The 20,462-nt window shown below is 35.1% G+C and overlaps 1 protein-coding gene across 1 annotated transcript in view; it reads left to right on the forward strand.

Annotated features, from left to right (window-relative positions):
- Positions 1-20,462, forward strand: part of ABCD2 (ATP binding cassette subfamily D member 2) — a 55,707-nt gene that overhangs the window by 4,661 nt on the left and 30,584 nt on the right. Inside the window, exons 3-6 of the mRNA XM_058558511.1 lie at positions 7,999-8,120; positions 11,211-11,379; positions 12,464-12,558; positions 16,948-17,093. Coding sequence (XP_058414494.1) covers positions 7,999-8,120; positions 11,211-11,379; positions 12,464-12,558; positions 16,948-17,093 — 532 coding nt within the window. The remainder of the gene's footprint in view (positions 1-7,998; positions 8,121-11,210; positions 11,380-12,463; positions 12,559-16,947; positions 17,094-20,462) is intronic.

Raw genomic sequence — 20,462 nt, forward strand, 5'->3', positions numbered from 1 at the left:
GTTTATATCAAAAATGACATTGTTAGTAATAGCATTTTTAGACAATCCTTTCATAATGAAATAAAATAAATTGCTTTTTCAAGAGAATATTAGAGAAAAAAATATGGTTTTAAGATTAGTTTTAGTAAGAAACAACAAAATTATCAGATGTTCATAGTGAATCTCTCTAAGTGTATGGATATCTTAAAAGTTTCATATATAATGCATATATCGAGACAACACCAATGACATGATTACAGTGTAGTTCTGCCAGTCCTTGGAAGCACTGGTCTTACTACAAAACCCTGGAGTACTCAGCATAGAACAGAGAAAATGCAGCTATTAATGGTGACAAATTAACCCCACAGAGACCAGGAAGAAGTAAACAATGTATGCAAAGAGTCTAACAATATTACTTCTACAGATGATGTAATAAGATATTTGAAAATAAATCCTATAAATCCTTTAAATACCATATTAAATTAAAGAAACAACGTTAAAATTTCAGATTGAAATTTTGATGATAATCACATTGATGCAAGTAAAACTTACAGTAATTTTTTTGTGTGTGTGTGAGGAAGATCAGCTCTGAGCTAACATCCATGTTAATCCTCCTCTTTTTGCTGAGGAAGACCGGCTCTGAGCTAACATCTATTGCCAACCCTCCTCCTTTTTTGTGCCCCCCAAAGCCCCAGTAGATAGTTGTATGTCATAGTTGCACATCCTTCTAGTTGCTGTATGTGGGACGCCGCCTCAGCATGGCCAGAGAAGCGGTGCGTCGGTGCGCGCCCGGGATCCGAACGCGGGCCGCCAGTAGCAGAGCGCGCACTTAACCGCTAAGCCACGGGGCCGGCCCTACAGTAATTCTTACAGCTTCATTTCAAAAGAAAATTTTATATAAAGAGAATCAATATAAGAATTTCATAGAAGAAGAAAATGAATTCATATGATAACCTTATTATGAGAACATGCTTCAATATCTTCTGTAATTTCTATTACTTTATGTATGCTTATAATGTTTGTATGTATGTATTTACTAAATATATTTGACCTACAATGATTTAACACATGAAAATATTGTTATCTTTTTACTCATATAAAATTATTTTTTTTAGATAATGATATATCTTTGAGGGTTTAGGTCTTGGAATTACATACCATGTATTCTAATTTAGTCTTCAGCCTTAATTTACATTTATGCCCTGAGTTGTCCCTTATGTTAGAGATCAATTAAGTGCATGATACTGTATATTTTAAGGCAAAAATAGGTGAAAAAAATGAGTGAATGAGAGAGGAATGGCAAAGAGAAAAGGGACAAAAAGTAGGATAGACGGAAAAAAGAGAATAGAATAAAGAAGCAGGCCACTGTTCAGATCTTGACTCTGCTATTTGAGTTATCCATCCTTGAGAAAGTTGCGTAAACTTTATATGCCGTTTTCCTATATTAACTGTAGGGATAGTAATATATATCTTGTAGAATTGTTATGAAATTATATATAATGTATTTAATGTGCTTTGAAACAGTCTTTGGCAAGTAGTAAGAACTTAGGTGGATGCATTGTTAATATTTATCGTACTTGACCACGTGTGCTCAGGCGTCAGATTGCCAGGGTTCAAATGCTGGCTCTTTTGCTTACTAGGCTATGACTATGGGCAAATCATTTAACCTTTTTGGTTGCTTCAATTTCCTCATTTCCAAAATTGGGGAAATTATAGCAGGGTTGTTATGAGGATTAATGTGCACATATGTAAAACTTAATGCCTGCCTCATAGAAAATGCTCAATAGATGTTTGCTGGCATGATTATTGTCGTTAAAGGAGCAAGGTATTTGAAAGTGATTAGGATGCCAGAGGGGAAAATGCAGATAGAAGGAAAAGCCTGCGTAATTTTTTTTGGAGGAGAAAAGAAAAATAGTTCTGTAGTAGATTTGTTATACCATCAACCTACAACTTTAAGGAAATCTTATGGTTAGGATAGGATTATGTTTATATTCAAGGTCACATTACAAAATTGCATATGGAATCATGCCATTTTCACACGAGAAGAAGAGCTTACAGGTCATCTAGTCTGGAGCCCCTGATTTGCCCAAGGTCACACGGTTGGTTAGTAGAAACACTAAGGATAGAAGACATTATGTCATTCCTAGTGCATTGCTTTTCTTCCCTTCACCATGCTGCCTCCATATTAGCTATATTGGAACTTATTCTGTAAGGGATTTAACTTAGTTTGAGACCAAGCGATAATGAGACCTAATGGCTGAAATAGAGGCATTGAAATATAGTTAATTATGGATAGTTTCTATTATATTTTTTAGAGGACATTACCCCCTTTTTTTTTTGCTTTGTATTAAGAGAAAGATTGAAATTATGTGAAAAAAATAGTTACCTGGGACTATAATCTCAATTTTTTAGTGTTATAGGCCACTTTTCTTCTTTTCATATCAAAAGCAGTTCCGGGCAACGCCAGGTAAAGCTACATATAGGTCCCTCCTGCCAGACCTTATCACAGACACCTAACAGGTAGTGAGGAGAGCACCTAAGCCACTAGCACTGCCAATAGTGTCCGCATGTGGGTGATCTGCTAGTGTGAGGTGGCACATCGGAAGGAGCAACTGAAAGATACTACTCTTAGAAATGGAACTGAACTCTACCATCATGGGTGACATGGGTGATGTTTTATTCCTAAAATGCACCTCCAACAAGATTATATCCATAGCTCCTTCTGCATTAGTATGTTTCATATTCTAATGCCAAATTATTGAAATATAATTTGTATTTGGATCAGTTTGGATATGATTACTCTCCTTTTGACCAATTATTGTTGCAGTAAATATCAATACATATCAAAGACATACCTTTTAGCTGTAATTAGCTATGTGTGTAAGTAGCTATAATTTTTAAAGTATAACATACATGCTCACAAGGGCACAATCATTAGTGTACCACTCAGTGAACTGTCACAAAGTCAACATATACACATAACCACCACTCAGAAGAAATAGAACCTTACCTTCATCCCAGAAGCTCCCATGCTGCTTCCCAGCCTTATCCTCATCCTCAGCCCCCTACCCCCATTCCCATTTACTCCTGCCCCTGCCCCTGACCCTGGCCCCATGCTATGGCAAAGGCAATAATTTTACTGGTCATTCATTAGTATTTGCTGGTTTTGAATCTTATATAAATAGCATCATACAGTACGTATGAGAGTTTTAGTTGCTCTGCATATTTGTCAACGTTTTATGTCAGTCTTTTTCGTTTCAGGCATTCTTATGAATGTATAGTAGTGCTTCATTGTAGTATTAATTTGCATTTCTCTGATGACTAAAGAGGTTAAGCACTTTTCATTTGTTTATTGGCCACTTGGATAGCCTTTTTTATGAAGCACCAATAATTTTTTTCCTCATTTTCAAATTGGCTTATCTGTTTTTTTCTTATTGATTTATAAAGCTTATGTATTCTGTAATGAGTAGTTTGTCAGATACACACAGACAATCTTAAATATCTTTTCCCACTCTGTTCTTGCCTTTTCAGTCTCTTCACAGTGTCTAAGAGAAGTTCATAATTTTAATATAGTTCAATTTATTAATCACTTTCTTTGTAGCTAGTGCTTTATTGTCCTGTTTGGGAAATATTTGCCTAACCTCAGGTCATAAAGATATTCTCCTATTTAATCTTCTAGAAATTTATTGCGTTTTCATTTCACATTGAGATCATCAATCCATTTAGAATTGATATTTACATATGGTATGAGGTAGGTAAGGACATAAGTTTTTGCTGAGATTTGTTAAGGTGACAAAGATAAAACATAAATGAAAAGAAATAAACTCAGATAATAATTCCAAAGAGAAAAGTACAGAAGAATAGCCTACTTTTTTAATTTTTAAAAAATTAATAAACTTAATTTTCTTTTTTTTTTTTTTTTGTGAGGAAGATCAGCCCTGAGCTAATATCCATGCTAATCATCCTCTTTTTGCTGAGGAAGACCAGCTCTGAGCTAACATCTATTGCCCATCCCCCTCCTTTTTTTCCCTTTTTCTCCCCAAAGCCCCAGTAGGTAGTTGTATGTCATAATTGCACATCCTTCTAGTTGCTGTATGTGGGATGGTGGCCTCAGCATGGCTGGAGAAGCAGTGCATCGGTGCACGCCCGGGATCCAAACCCAGGTGCCAGTAGCGGAGCATGCGCTCTTAACCACTGAGCCACGGGGCCCAGCCCTAAACTTAATTTTCTTAGAGCAGTTTTTGGTTTACAGAAAAATTGATCAGAAAGTATAGAGTTCCCAAAGTTCCCTCCCCCCTACAATTTCCCTTATTATTTACTTCTTGTATTAGTGTGGTACATTTGTTATAACTGATGAACCAATATTTATACATTATTAACTGAAGTCGATAGTTTACATTAAGGTTCACTCTTTGTATTGTACAGTTCTATGGGTTTTGGTTTTTTTGTGTGTGTGTGAGGAAGATCAGCCCTGAGCTAATATCCATGCCAATCCTCCTCTTTTTGCTGAGGAAGACTGGCTCTGAGCTAACATCCGTGCCCATCTTCCTCCACTTTATGTGGGACGCTGCCTCAGCATGGTCTGACAAGTGGTGCGATGGTGCATGCCTGGGATCTGAACCTGGGCCGCCAGCAGCAGAGCATGCGCGCTTAACCACTACGCCACGGGGCCAGCCCCCTATGGGTTTTGACAAATAATGATGTAACCTTAGTTTTAAATCCTTTCTCACCTTTTCAGTGAAATAGCAACAGATGTGACCGTGTTTCAATATATACTCATTATTAGCAGAGCTGAAAAGTAGCAGTAAAATGAGCAGATATAATGTTAAATATTAAATCCTTAAATGAGAAACTTTTTTTTTTTTTTTGTGAGGAAGATCAGCCCTGAGCTAACGTCCATGCCAATCCTCCTCCTTTTTTGCTGAGGAAGACCGGCCCTGGGCTAACATCTGTGCCCATTTTCCTCCATTTTATATGGGATGCCACCACAGCATGGCCTGACAAGCAGTGCATGGGTGCGCACCCGGGATCCGAACCCCGGGCCGCCAGCAGCGGAGCACGCACGCTTAATCGCTACGCCACAGGGCTCGCCCCCAAATGAGGAACTTTTGATAAAATATTTGGTGAGGAAAATAAAATGTGTTGACCTAGGATACAAAATAGGTGAGTGCTTTAGTTCATGAATTTATATCTCTGACACTAAGGAATCTGGCCTTCTCACACAGGTTGTGCAGTTGGCTGTTGTGTGCATGATAAAATACTACTGGCACTGCTCTCACAGTACCTTCCAAAGAACAACCAGTAGAATAAAAGTCAAATGAAATCTTTCCAGAGCTATTTGTAATTTTGTTGCTAAAAGCATGAAGAAAACCCAATAGGCATTAATCTGCCAAAACAACATGGAAAGTACTATGCCATATCAAACACCAGTTCATCTGTGCTGGTGTTTTTCTTCTTAACAGAGACTGTCAATGAAAGCTACTATTTAAACCTCTTTTAACCCAAATTCATAAAATCCCATAATTGTTTTAGATCATCAGCCAGATTCTCTATGAGCCAAAACTATTCTTAGTGCTTTAACTGATACAGCAATTCACTATTTTGGTAGCTTGCTGAGAATCCTTTGGTAATTTTTTTGTGGCTGTCTAAATTTTATCACACATTTAAATGTGTTAAGAATATCTACATTCTGTTCCCAGCCTATTTATCCAATCACATTTTTTACTCCTCACTTATAACAGTGCTCAAAGCCTTTCTTTTTTCATTCTTCAAGGAAACTAGCTAACTAACTTCAAGGGAATTAAAAGTAGTTCTCTGGAGCAGAGATAACAGTAGGGCTAGGAGGGACCATATTGGACTGTTGTAAAAATTCCCCATGAACTTATGGAGATTCTGATACTCAAGTAAAATCAGTGCCTGACACCAACACACACTGTAACCTGATCAGGCTATTTATCATTCAAGTGGCATTGCTTGAAATTTCCTTTCTCTATGCCACTGCTCATGCTGTACTTATGATCTATTAAAATTGTATGTGGTCTTCAAGGCCTCACTCACAGCCTACTCCTCCGTGAAGCATTTCCTATCTCTTGCAGCAAGAAATGATCTTTGTCTCCTCTAAACACCTCACATTAACTCTCTTCATAGGCTGCCCTACATAGTTATTTGGGAACTTATCTTCTCTCTCCTACCAAACTATATGCTCGCTATGGAAAGAGTCTGAAAATCACATTTATCCTTGCATGTCCTATAGCACCTTGCCTAGTTTCTTGCAGATCTAGGTGTTCATTAAATATCTGCTGTGTGCATTTTACCTTATATAATGCATGGATCCCTTTCAAACTCAGCTGAGCTGTCTGTGAGCAAGTAAAGGTGAAATTATCTGGTAGTCATAGCAGGGCACAAGTTAAATATTTGCACTGTTATGAAAAAAAAAAAAACCTTTACACTGAGATAAATCAGAGAGCAATAAATATCAAAGTGAGCCTATGGCTATCTATATCATTCTAATCTCTTCATTAATTTTCAGGGTTTAATGTAGAACTCTGGAGATAATCTATAGAACGACCACATAAAGACTCAAATTGATGGAAAGATTAAAGTAGTGACCTGGAGAGAATAATTTTGAAGAATAAGACTTAATTGAGTAGATATGCAATAATAACAATAATAACTAGAGAAAATAATAACAGCTAACATTTATAGCACTTATTATAGGCCATGGATTAGGCTAATGCTTCATTTGTATTTCACTTTTAAACCTCACAACAACTCTTTGAGATATAAATATTTCAGACAGTATTATTATTTCCCTCATTTACACATGAGAAAATAGGCATGGAGAGGATAAGTGGCTAGCTCTACTTACCTTACTACTGGCTAGCTCTACTTACCTTACTACTTGCTAATAAGTAGTAGAGCTTAGATTCAAACCTAGTCTGATTCCTGACTCTTTTAACCATAATTCTGCATTGACAGTAATTTAGATGTTCATCCATCCATCCATCCATCCATCCATCCATCCATCCATCCATCCATCCATTCAATACACATTAAGGAGTACTATGTGCTAGACAGTCTGCTGATAAAGAATAAAACACACAGTCTTGACCCTTAAAGAACTTAAAGTCCATTGGAAAAACCAGTCAAAGGTTTCTAGGGAAACCTTTACTAAAGAGTTAACTCTTGAAGAAAGAACTAGGCAAAAAAGGAAGGGAAGTATATTAAAGTCAGAAGAAATCATATATGCAAATATCAGAGATAAATAGAGTATTGCATGTTTGAGGTGCTGCTGGACTATAGGGTGAAAGTTGGTTGAAACAGGTAGACCGAGGCTAGATTATGAGGATCAGCTAATTAGCATTTCTATTAAAGGAACCACACTAGAAATATTTGCTTATATTCCAGTTAGTAGTATTTTATTGACCAAATCAGTACTATTTTATTGCCTAGCTGTGATAAAGGCAGGGAGTTGAATTTGGAAAGGGTTAAAAGAATGCTAAATGAAAGTAGTCTTAATTCCTATAGACTTAATTTGTTCCAAGTCTCCTTCTAAAAAAATAATAAAAGAAAAGAAAGCTTTAAATAAAATCTGGTACAAATATTATATTTTCTTTTCTTTTTTTTTCTTTTGGTGAGGGAAGATTAGCTCTGAGATAACATCTGTTGCCAATCTTCCTCTTTTTGCTTGAGGAATATTGTCGCTGAACTAACATCTGTGCCAATCTTCCTCTATTTTTTGTATGTGGGACGCCACCACAGCATGGCTTGATGAGCCATTTGTAGGTCTGTGCATGGGATCTGAACCTGTGACCCCAGGCTGCCAAAGTGGAGTGTGTGAACTTAACCACTACACTACTGGGCCAGCCCCTGTATTTTCAATAATTTCATTCAATCTCTAGGAAATTGCTGATACTAGTGAAAAATTTACATGTGGTTGTTTTAGCCACCATTTCATTTGTATAAAATAAAACATTTAGTTACTTGAAAAAACTCAATAGTTTTGTAATTTGCTTTTAGATCTAGAGGATGGCCCCAAACAAGCTATGGTTAGTGAACGGACAGAAGCCTTTACCACTGCTCGAAATTTATTGGCCTCTGGAGCTGATGCTATTGAAAGGATTATGTCTTCCTACAAAGAGGTACTTGCGTTTCTTGTTGTCAATTTGATCAAAATAAGATATATGAAAGTCAAGCAAAATGTAAATTACCAGAAATATTTAGTCTTTTGGAAACCTATTTTTCTCTACCAAAAATTGCTAGTATAATCAAGATAAGAGGCAGCAACTCCCAAGTGTATTGCTGCTAATACCCTTGAATTTAATTTTTACACTGTCAACTGTAACTCCTCTTTTTCTGTCTATAGTATGACATATTTGTTTTTAATTTTTTTAAAAAAGTCCCTTAGGGTGCCAGAGTGCCTAAATTTACATTCTTCCTCCAGTTTTTACAAATTATGTGAACTTGATCAAGTTCCCTAACCTGTCTGTGTCTGTTTCCTCATCTGTAAAATGGGGATAATGGTAGCATTGACTTTGTAGGGTTGTTGTGAGTTAATACATGTAGAATATTTAAAACAATACATATATATATATATAGCACTCACTAAATGTTAACCAATAATATTACTCGTATACCTTGCAAACTTTTACTCATCCTTCATAACAAGTCAAGCTTCACCAATCACATATAAACGCTCTTGTGACACCACCTTCTTCCTGCCTTCCCTGCAGAGTCTGGGTCTTCCTCCTCTGTGTTCACAGTATATCTGGTGCTTTTCCACATTGTAATTGTCTGTCACCTGCATGAGACCCTGAGTGGAAAGCAGGAAACTCAGCTTTACGTTCCTAATATCCATTTTAATGCTTAGAATATTGTATGTGGTCAATAAATATTTGCTGAAAGAATGGTAATAAGACCTCCAGATATCACAGTTGTTAAGGTTAAAAATCATTTTATTCAATTCAGAGTTTACATAATATTCCCATGGACACTCATTCCCACTATTAATTACTTTTGTGGTTTTTGTATCAATATAAATTGCCAAAGCATCATTATAAATTTAGCTACCTATTAAATCAGCCATGATTAAGCCATATAAAAGAGTTACAAAGTTTATGATTTGCTGACAAAACTTTTCAGTCTCATTCAACAACTGATTTATCGAATTGGGTTTAAAAAAAAGTAAAACAGGTTGTTTAAGGCCACGTACCAAAACAACTCAATTTTTTAAAAATTTTCTTTTTTTTAATTTTATTTATTTATTTATTTTCCCCCCAAAGCCCCAGTAGATAGTTGTATGTCATAGCTGCACATTCTTCTACTTGCTGTATGTGGGACGCGGCCTCAGCATGGCCGGAGAAGCGGTGCGTCGGTGCACGCCTGGGATCCGAACCCGGGCCTCCAGCAGCAGAGCGCGTGCACCTAACCGCTAAGCCACGGGGCCGGCCCCAAAACTTTCTAATACTAATGTTGATAATCTGCAGACAGTTTTGGGGGTAGGTTTTTTGATGTAATAAATTACTTATTAAAATTAAATGACAAATCAAAATTTTATCCATCTCACCTTAAAATACTTTGCTATCTAAGTCACAGAAAGAATATCAGTTAGTTTTTCTAGATTGTCTCCAACACAAGAAATGGTTGCATTTTGCTCTACTTTGGCCGAATGTGCTTTGAATCATAGAATGTTCACTTCTAAAGAACTTGATTACTGCTGTGACAGCACATGAAAGCCCTGTGCGTTCTCTGCTAGCTCCAGCAGGAACAAGGTTCCTTTTTAGACTTAGAGTCCCAGGGCAAACCCCCTGTTTTGTATCCCAAAGTAATTTGTCCAGTCACATTCTCAGTTTTTTTTGGACACTCTTTGCCCACTCCACCCTGCATCCTGGTCTACAAACCCATTGCCTCCTCCCTTTCTTTAGTTGACCTCTACATTTGGTTTTGGATTTTTTTTTTCTATGCAAATATATTTACCCAGGTTTCTTTTGAATCCGTATTTTGTTAATCTTTAGCTCTGTTTTCCTCTATTTGGGAACTCAAGAAATTCTTCTAGATAATATTTAGAAATTACCCTTTAAATAGCTATAACATTAACATATAGAAATGCAATACTAATCTAATTACAGACCTCTCACGCAGTAGAGACATGTGGTAGAAGGCTTTTAACAATCATACCCACTCTTTTACTGCTTAAGTTTTGCACGCACAAAAATCTTACACAAATGTAAGCATTGTTGTATTATTCCACAATTTATTGTTTAAGAGACATTTAACGAGTGACATGCCTTGCTTATTGGTACCAATTTCCTGGTAAACATTTCTGTAAGGGAATGGATTTTGTGCTTTCCTTTTCACTGAGAAAGATGGTCTTGACAGGAGGTGAGTCACCTTTCACAGTACCCTGATAACAAGGTGTTCTTTTAATAGAAAACCAGCGGGAGATTCAACCTAAATTGGGGATAACTGGCAGAACAGGAGCAAGACACCACTCTATCGAGCCTTATGGACTAAAGCAGAGATTTATCTCATTTTATAATCTCACCTAGAAAAAAAGTCATATTTAATGTTTTTCTTTGGGCATATAAATCATGCTTGGCTTGAAAAGAAGCTGAATTGTGGGATTTGGACTGAAAAGGATTTGAAGCTTTTCACTGAGCTCACTCCCAGTACTGGTATCCTCTAGCCAGGGGTATTTTCTTTGGCCATGCTTAGGAGCTTTGACAATCAATTTGACTCAGAAACATTCATTTCATAATAAGAAAAAAAATGTATTTTTATTCTATTTAAAATCTTCTATTTTAAATTGAAAAAAGATATCCAAATAAAGGATCATTATTTCATTGAATGAACTTAAGCTTTTCATGAAATTTCTAATTTTCCGGAAACGAAATTTGTCATGTAAACAGGGGCCAAATTAGAAATTTGACTGAAAGATTTTTGTCTCACTAATATTCTGAAATCTTTACATTTCATTTTTAACCCTGACTTGAATGAATAATTTTTATGTGTTTTATAATTCTCATCAAACTTACATTCACACATTGTTATGTTGCTCTCTTGGTAAGCTTCTTACTGTGACTTGTTTTAGTTATCAGATGTATTATCTATTTTTCATGTATAATAAAATAGGATATTTAACATAAAATCAAGAAGCTTATATGATTGCATATTTATTTAAAAGTCTGTCTTGAGTATATTAACTCTATTTTATCTCTCTGTATTGGTTTTAGATCACTGAATTAGCAGGCTATACTGCTCGAGTGTACAATATGTTTTGGGTCTTTGATGAAGTAAAAAGAGGCATTTATAAGAGAACTGCTGTCGTGCAAGAGTCTGAAAACCATAGCAAGAATGGAGCTAACATAGAATTACCCCTCAGCGATACGTTGAAAATCAAAGGTATTAAACTCAAATGTTTTTATATTTTTCATATATTTGTGTTTACTTTATCAACAGAACCAAAATTTTTTAGAAGATAGCCTTTTTTTTCTGCTGAGGAAGATTTGCCCTGAGCTAACATCTGTTGCCAATCTTCCTCTTTTTGCTGAGGAAGATTTGCCCTGAGCTAACATCTGTTGCCAGTCTTCCTCTTTTTGCTGAGGACGATTCGCCCTGAGCTAACATCTGTTGCCAATCTTCCTCTTTTTGCTGAGGAATAGTTGCCATGAGCTAACATCTGTTGCCAATCTTCCTCTTTACGTATGTGGGCCACCGCCACACCATGGCTGTCGACAGATGAGTGGTGTAGGTCCATGCCTGGGAACTGAATCTGGGCCGCTGAAGCGGAGCACACTGAACTTAACCACTAGGCCAGAAAATATCTTTTAACAGTTAAAAGAAACTGACATTTAGTTATTTAATAGTTATTCCTAAACTTAGTATTGCAGTTTGAGGAGTGGTGACTAACATTACCATAAAAAAAATATTATGTTACTTTTATTTAGGACAAAATTTCTAGAATTATTTTTGGAAACTGCACATGTGGCAGAATGAACTGTTTGCTTTTAAAAAAGCACGTAAGAGAATTAAAACTAATGTCATATTGTTCTTCATCATCCTGTGTTTTTAAACTTAAGTTTGATTATCATATTTTTAAAAATCATATTTTTTTCATGTCTTAATTCCCTTTTTGCAGCACTATGTTTTTTCTGTAAGAAAGGTTAGAGAAATAAGTAGTTGTAAAGAGTGTCACTGGGTTATATCACATAGAGTTTAGCTTTGCTCTTATTATGATATTGACATTAGTTTATTGCAAAGTAATGTTTCTGAGAAAGATTTTCCAAATAGATGTGTCAAAATGTCTAAATTTACATTAAACTTTGCTGTAGATATAAATATCTATATTTACATTTTTCTCTGATTTTACTGTGAATTATCTTTGTAATGAATTTATCTGTTATGCTGCATTATACTTTAAATTATTTATGTAATTAGCAATAACATGTGATAGCTTTTGTAACTTAAGTTGTTCCTTAACTTATAGGAAAAGTTATTGATGTGGATCATGGAATTATTTGTGAAAATGTTCCCATAATTACCCCAACGGGAGAAGTGGTGGCTTCCAGGCTAAACTTCAAAGTAAGATGATATTCAAGAATCTTCTGATTGTTGCCATCACACTAATACAAAACAACACAGAATTCATGTACCTTATGTTAAATACTTGGAGGAGCATATGGAGAGGAGGGGAAATCAAGAAAGGTATGCACAGTGGCTCAGTTATAGACACAGTTACTTCCTCAGAAAGCAGAGAGAGAGAAATTTGATTCCTACTGCTTTATTGCCAGGTTGAAAATGAAAATTACAGTTCACTGAGAGCCTATGCAAGGTAACTTTTGGGAGCAATAGGAAATTTCCTGAGAAATTAATATCTGAAAACAAATTTTAAATTTTTTCCTTATAGGAATTACTCAAGGAATCTAAGCCTACCTATATTGTAATATGTTTACTAAAATATGAGGATAGAAGTCATTAGCAAGTTTACTTCTGTTAATACACATTTCTCTAAATTTAATTTATATTTTAAATAATCACATCTTCTATTAGGAAAAATAATCAGAAGATTCATGGATTGGAATTTAGTTTTTAATTCTGTTGAGAATAAAAGTTGTTATTTAATATTCTATGTCTTGATTACAAAAACTATGTAAAAATAGTAATGTAAAAATAGCTAACAATCCTAGGGCTCTGATTTAAAGCATTGTAAAATTTAAACTTACTTTTTGGAATTCAAGTACAAAATAATTTTCTGATAAGCATTAATGACCGTAGTGAAGGCATCTGAGCTTAGTTCAAACAAAGACGTGCTTGGACTTGATAATAGAGTGATAAACATGATAATCTATGTGCTAATGATTTTAGTATGGACCTTAATCTAGGTTTAATTATTAAAGATGTATTTTCAAATTAAAGATGTATTTGCAAAGGTTTAGGAAGAGGATGAGAAGTACGGAAAGAGGTGGGACAGGGGGTTCTGTGTTAATAAATATAAGAGAAAATGTGTTTTAACTACAATTTGGTCAGGCTTTATATTTCCATTTATAGACCTATAGAGTGATTTAATTATTTGAATCTGAACACAAGTGCTATTAGGTGCTAATGATGTACCATAATCTTAAATCGATTTGAAATGAAATATTTCAAGATGCATACATGGAATATTTCATTATTTTATAAGAGTTTAGCAATTTATAATTTGTAACTTTTTATGTAGAGTTTTTTTTTATCAGGTTAGGTTTTATAATATCAATTCTTGTTGTTTCATTTATTAAATAGAGTAAGAGAATTCTGCCACCTACTAACTACGTTATTGTGGACACATCACATTCTTTCTGTGAAAAAATTCAGAGCTCAGTTTATTTTTATATAAAATGAATTTAAAAATACTTAATCTAAAGAAAATGTCAAATTTTGAAGTTCTACAAAGATATATATTATTATAGTACACTTATGATAATTGTTTACTTCTGACTCAGACAGGGAGTTTTACTTAGAGTTCCAGGCCCTTAAAATATAATAGAAAGTTCTGTTTTCTCTGCATGAATTGACAAATAAACATATTTCTAGAGGAAAATGTTCTCATCCTTTTGAAATTAAAAAACCACTTGGAGAAGAAAATTCAATAAATGTGGAAATTCTTTTTGCCTTACACTCACTGTTTACTAAATATCAGAAAACTTATGCTAAAAAAATAATATGAATGTAGTAAACTCTTCTAATGACTCAAAATGTGTCAAATTTCTGAGAATTCTAATAGAGAATGACCCAATTAAAATATTTTTTGAATATGCTTTTTGCCATGGCACATACGTTTTACCAAAAATCATTTGGGAAGTATTTATGCTTCTACAAAATTAAGCTTCCTTAATCCTCTCTCTAGTGAAAGAACGCCACAAGTCACAAAATTAATTCCTTCTGGGTTCTTCCTAGAATTTTCTTTGAACTTTATTCTATCAAAATAGCATTTCAGTTTGTCTATATTTGGAAAGAAAAAATATGTAGGTCAGATTTTATAGACTCAGGCTTGCTCCTGTCTTATGTCCTTATGGTAGCTGTCTTCACTGCCTGGAATGCTCTTCCCCCAGATCTGATTGCTTGCTTCTTGTCACTCAGGGTAAGCAGAAATGTTACCTCCTCAAAGAGGACTTTCCTGACCACCCAGTCAAAAGAAGCTTTCCCTCCAACCTCACAATGCTACCATCTTTCCCTAACACATCTTCCTCTTTGGCTATCATAATAGCATTTATCACTACTTAATTTTTTGTTCATTTGTTTATTGCTGTCTTTCCCATTGGAATGTAAGCTCCATGAGAAAAGGGACTTTGTTTTGGGTAACACTGTATTCCCCTAGAAGAATGTCAGGCACATGGTAAATATTCGATCAATGTTTGCCAAGGAAATGTCTAATTATTTAGACGGAATATGAATCTGAACCATTTTCTGCTTTACACATGCTTATCACATTCATTCCTAGTTCTTCTTCTTTTTTTTTTTTTTGGTGAGGAAGATCGGCCCTGAGCTAACACCTGCCAATCCTCCTCTTTTTGCTGAGGAAGACTGGCCCTGGGCTAACATCCATGCCCATCTTCCTCCACTTTATATGGGACGCCTGCCACAGCATGGCTTGATAAGTGGTGCGTTGGTGCATGCCAGGGATCTGAACCGGTGAACCCGGGCCACCGCAGCGAGCGCGCACACTTAACCGCTTGCACCACCGGGCCGGCCCCTCATTCCTAGTTCTTTTACCTAACCTCCATCCCAGCCTTTCTTTTTTTTTCCCTTCCTTCCTCCCTCTCCTACAACCTTCTCTCAACAAAAAGATTTCAGCTGACTTTATACAGAGCAAATGAGTCAAAGATAGACATGGAACTAGTCTCTTATATGACATAATGCTAGTAATATAATGCTCTTTCATCTTTGAATTTTCTTTCTTTCTTTTTTTTTTTTTGGTGAGGAAGATCAGCCCTGAGCTAACATCCATGCCAATCCTCCTCTTTTTGCTGAGGAAGACTGGCCCTGGGCTAACATCTGTGCCCATCTTCCTCCACTTTATGTGGAACGCCGCCACAGCATGGCCTGGCAATTGGTGCATCAGTGCACGCCCGGGATCTGAACCTGGGCCGCCAGCAGTGGAGCGCATGCACTTAAGCACTACGCCACAGGGCCGGCCCCTCATCTTTGAATTTTCAATGAGATGTATTCTACTTCATTGATACTTAGATATTAGTATCCATACTATTCAAAGCTACATCTACAGACCTACTGTAGATTTCTGCCTCTCACACTTTCCTACTATATTCATTTTTTTAATCACTGCTTATAAGATATCATTTGTTCTTAGTAGATCAAATTTTTTAATGGTGTTTCTTTTCTTTGTCCTTCACAATACACTCTAAATACTACACTGAGACAACTTCCCAATCCTATTGGGTGGAATGGGAATTCATGAAATGTAACTGTTTAAATTTAAACGATAAATAAGATGAAAAATTCCAAAGAGAAGCATCCAATCAATAACAGATAAATAACTGGGGGCCAGCCCGGTGGCGTAGTGATTAAGTCTGCACACTCCGCTTTTGCGGCCGGGGTTCTCGGGTTTGGATCCCGGGTGTCGGCCTATGCACCTTCGTCAGGCCATGCTGTAGTGGCATCTCATATACAAAAATAGAGGAAGATTGGCACAGATGTTAGCTCAAGGCTAATCTTCCTCAGCAAAAAGAGGAGGATTGGCAATGGATGTTACCTCAGAGCCAGTCTTATACACACACAAAAAAGATAAATAACTTTTTTTTATTGATAAATAAATAAATATATTTGTTTTAATTCATCCTTAGACTTAAGACTAAATTTTAATCCTCTTGTTTTCCTCTGTCTTGATTTGGTATGCATATTTTCTCCATCTGTGAATAAAGCAGAATTAGAATCATTTTACCTTTCTGATTACAGGCTTTTGTGATTTCTGTAACATTTCAGACTGCTGAAGTACAAAATTAAACAACCCAGGTGGCTCTTAGAATAACTGTGCTTTGTAGCTTATAACTCCAACTGACAAATACAACAAAGTTGTATTTGAATTCAATATAAATTTAATCAAATGTTAATATAAATAAAATAAAATTTAATATATTTTCATTTAAGTTTTTATGGTTTCTTATTTCCCATGTGACTGTTTCTCCATATGTGTGTAGCATCTGATGACAAGATGTCAATTAAAATTTCGGAAAGCCAGTGTTCATTCCAAGAAGATCCATTTTCTTTGGAATTGGATTATCTTATGATGCTTTTAGCTTCAGAGCATAGTCAAGAGGCAAATTTAATATTCTCAACACTAATATATTTTTCTTTGATTCCTTGCCTATCTTAGATTATCATGTGTTTGAAAGTGTTTTAAGAATAAATCACTTTTAAATGCTGCCAAATTAAATCATTTTTAAATATTGCAGTTTGTAATTTCATTTCTTACTTTAGGTACAAGAAGGAATGCATCTTTTGATAACTGGTCCCAATGGTTGTGGGAAAAGTTCTCTCTTCAGAATTTTAAGTGGGCTCTGGCCTGTGTATGAAGGAGTCCTCTATAAACCACCTCCCCAACATATGTTCTATATTCCACAGAGGTAGGTAAAAAAACTTTTTTCAGGTGTACATCATTATATTTCAAATTCTGTATAGATTACATCATGTTCACCACCCAAAGACTAATTACAATCCATCACCACACACATGTGCCTAGTCATCCCTTTAGCCTCCTCCCTCCCCCCTTCTCCTCTGGTAACCACCAATCTAGTCTCTGTCTCTATGTGATTGTTTGTTGTTGTTTTTACCTTCTACTTATGAGTGAGATCATACAGTATTTAACTTTCATACTCTGACTTGTTTTGCTTAGCATAATACCCTCAATGTCCATCCATATTGTCACAAATGGCTGGATTTCATCGTTTTTTATAGCTGAGTAGTATTCCATTGTGTACATACACCACATCTTTATCCATTCATTCCTTGATGGGCACCTAGGTTGCTTCCAAGTCTTGGCTATTGTGAATAATGCTGCAGTGAACATAGGGTTGCATGTATCCTCACGCATTCGTGTTTTCGTGTCCTTTGGATAAATACCCAGCAGTGGAATAGCTGAATTGTATAGTAGTTCTATTCTTAATTTTTTGAGGAATCTCCAAACTGTTTTCCATAGTGGCTGCACTCCCACCATCAGTGTATGAGAGTTCCCTTCTCTCCACATTTTTCTCCAACAATTGTTTCCTGTCTTGTTAATTATAGCCATTCTGACAGGAGTGAGGTGATATCTCATTGTAGTTTTGATTTGCATTTCCCTGATAGTTAATGATGTTGAACATCTTTTCATGTGCCTGTTGGCCATCTGTATATCTTCTTTGGAGAAATGTCTGTTCAGATCTTCTGCCCATTTTTTAATTGGGTTGTTAGTTTTTTTGGTGTTGAGATGTATGCGTTCTTTGTATATTTTGGATATTAACCCTTTATCAGATATATGGTTTGCATATATCTGCAGTCAGATCTGGTACTGGAAAATATGTTGCTAAGACCGATGTTGAAGAGCGTACTGCCTATGTTTTCTCCTAGAAGTTTCATGGTTTCAGGTCTTACATTCAAGTCTTTAATCCATTTGGAGTTAATTTTTGTGTATGGTGTAAGATAATGGTCTACTTTCATTTTTTTGCGTGTGGCTGTCCAGTTTTCCCAACACCATTTATTGAAAATACTTTCCTTTCTCCATTGTATGTTCTTGGCTCCCTTGTCAAAAATTAGCTGTCCATAGATGTGTGAGTAAAGAAATTTTTTGTATCACAAGAAACAATTTCCTTTTGCTGTTGAATTATCTTGATTCCTTAGGATTGTCAGTTTGTAATCTTTAAGCATATTTTCATTGAAAGAAGCTATTAAGGAAATAAAAATTCAATTATCCTAGAAAGTTTTATTGCTGCTTTGATTATAATAGTCTCTAGGACAATACCACTTCTTTTCATTTTCACATCTGTCTAGATGTAAAGAACACTCAGAGACTGCAGATGTTTGTCTCAAGGAATAGTGGGCTAGTCCAAAGATTAGTTAGATTGCCTTAGATGTCAGATTATCTCTTCCCACACACACAAAAAAATAGTACTTGGATGGTATACTGTTCTCTCCATCAAGCTGCATACGTTCATATGTTCTAAAATTGTTCACTTATATTTTAAAAGCCTATGTAAAATAGCCTTTATTACAATTATGCTGTATGAGTAATGATTTGAAACTGCCATAATTAAAAATAGTTTACTCCAAGAATGAGTGTAAAGTAAGCATTTAGCTATATATAAGTGTATGAAATCAACACATTGCACACCTTTAACCCACACAATGTTATATGTTAATTTTATCTTAATAAAGCTGGAGGAAAAAAAAGAAAACAAAAACCACTGCACTGTATATTTAAAAATGGTAAAGATGGTACATTTTATGTTATGGTATTTTACCACAATTTTTAAAAAGTGAAAATTAAAAAAGAAAGCACATAAATTCCAGTCTTGGACCTCAGAGAGACCTAACCTAAAAAAACTATGTTGTTTTGCAACAAACGTAAATCACTGGAAAACTTTTTCTTAGTTATGAAATTTACTGTTGCCTAAGCAAAAGGTCAACTGCAACTTAATTAAGGAGAAAAATAAGAATGAGAAGTCTATTTTTTTAAGGCTGAAAATGTTTTTTAATAATTATTGTTAAAAGTTATTTTATCTTGATTATATAGCTTCTAGAAACGTGAAAATTTGTATTTATGTTTACAATCTTATTGGACCAACGTGTCACAAAGAAGCATAGAATTTATAAATGTAGTATTTATTTCTTATATTCTAAAAGCTGCTAAATGATTTTTCTCAAGTAAATTTGAAAATAATCTTATAATTCTTTATGATTTAAAAGAAAGCTGCTACAATCTATTTCAAAATATTCGTCAGTAGGTAATCTTAAATAGTTCTTCTTAGGATATTCTCATAATGAATATTATTATCTAATATTTTATTGCATTAATTTACAGCAATAGAATATTGAGTAAGTACTAGTTTGACAGAAAAAAACTGTAAATTGAGTCTTAGGTACCTAAAGAATAAACTTTGTAAGTCACAAACAGACTTCTATAATAACTCTCCTCTTTTCACTTTTTGAGACTGAAAGACTTCTTGGTGGAGGATGGATCTTTTTATGCAGGGATCAAATGTACATTAATTGTTATTTTCGTGGGGAAAAATAGAGTGGGCTTTGTTAAAGTAGATTTCTAATAATGTCATGTAGCATACAGAAGAAAAAAGTGAACTACTGGGGGAAAAAATGTTCTAATTAAGCATATTAGACCACTTATTTTTTAACCAAATCTTCAGAGAATGCTACTATGGCTCAGTTTGCAAGCTGGGAAACCTGAATTCCTAAGAAATTGTGAAATCACCTCAATATTTTCCCAGTTAATGTCTTCTAATACTTTAGTAATGTTAATAATGAAAGCCAGATAAAAGAAAATCTGGGCCTTAGTTCAAGAATACAAATAAAAAGCTGTGCTAGATAAATTAGTTTCGAAGCAGTTTCCTCTCATCCCATCTTCATTTATGACTGGATATGATAATTACTGGAACATTTGATCAGTTTTAGAAAAGAAATAGTTCATCTAAAATGTAGATTAGCCACTCTAAATCTATGGGATGGTACATGGTAAAATGCTTAGTTTTGCTCATAAAAAAATATTTTGGTGACGTCAGGCTGTTTGACCCAGAATTTTCTGAGCATTCTGACTCTACCCCTTAAACTGATAATTGAAACTCATTGTTCCCCACTGTATTAGCCATTCTGACCCTGACGAAAAGTCTTCAACTTGGATACAGAACCTAAATTTCTTATGTCAATTCTTGGTGCAGTTTCTCTGTCTTTGCAATTATCTGAGGGTAGATTTATAATCTCCTGTTCTTGCTTTCACTAATCCATTAATT

The sequence above is a fragment of the Diceros bicornis genome, chromosome 17, assembly GCF_020826845.1.
Source record: "Diceros bicornis minor isolate mBicDic1 chromosome 17, mDicBic1.mat.cur, whole genome shotgun sequence".
NCBI classification, from domain to species: domain Eukaryota; kingdom Metazoa; phylum Chordata; class Mammalia; order Perissodactyla; family Rhinocerotidae; genus Diceros; species Diceros bicornis.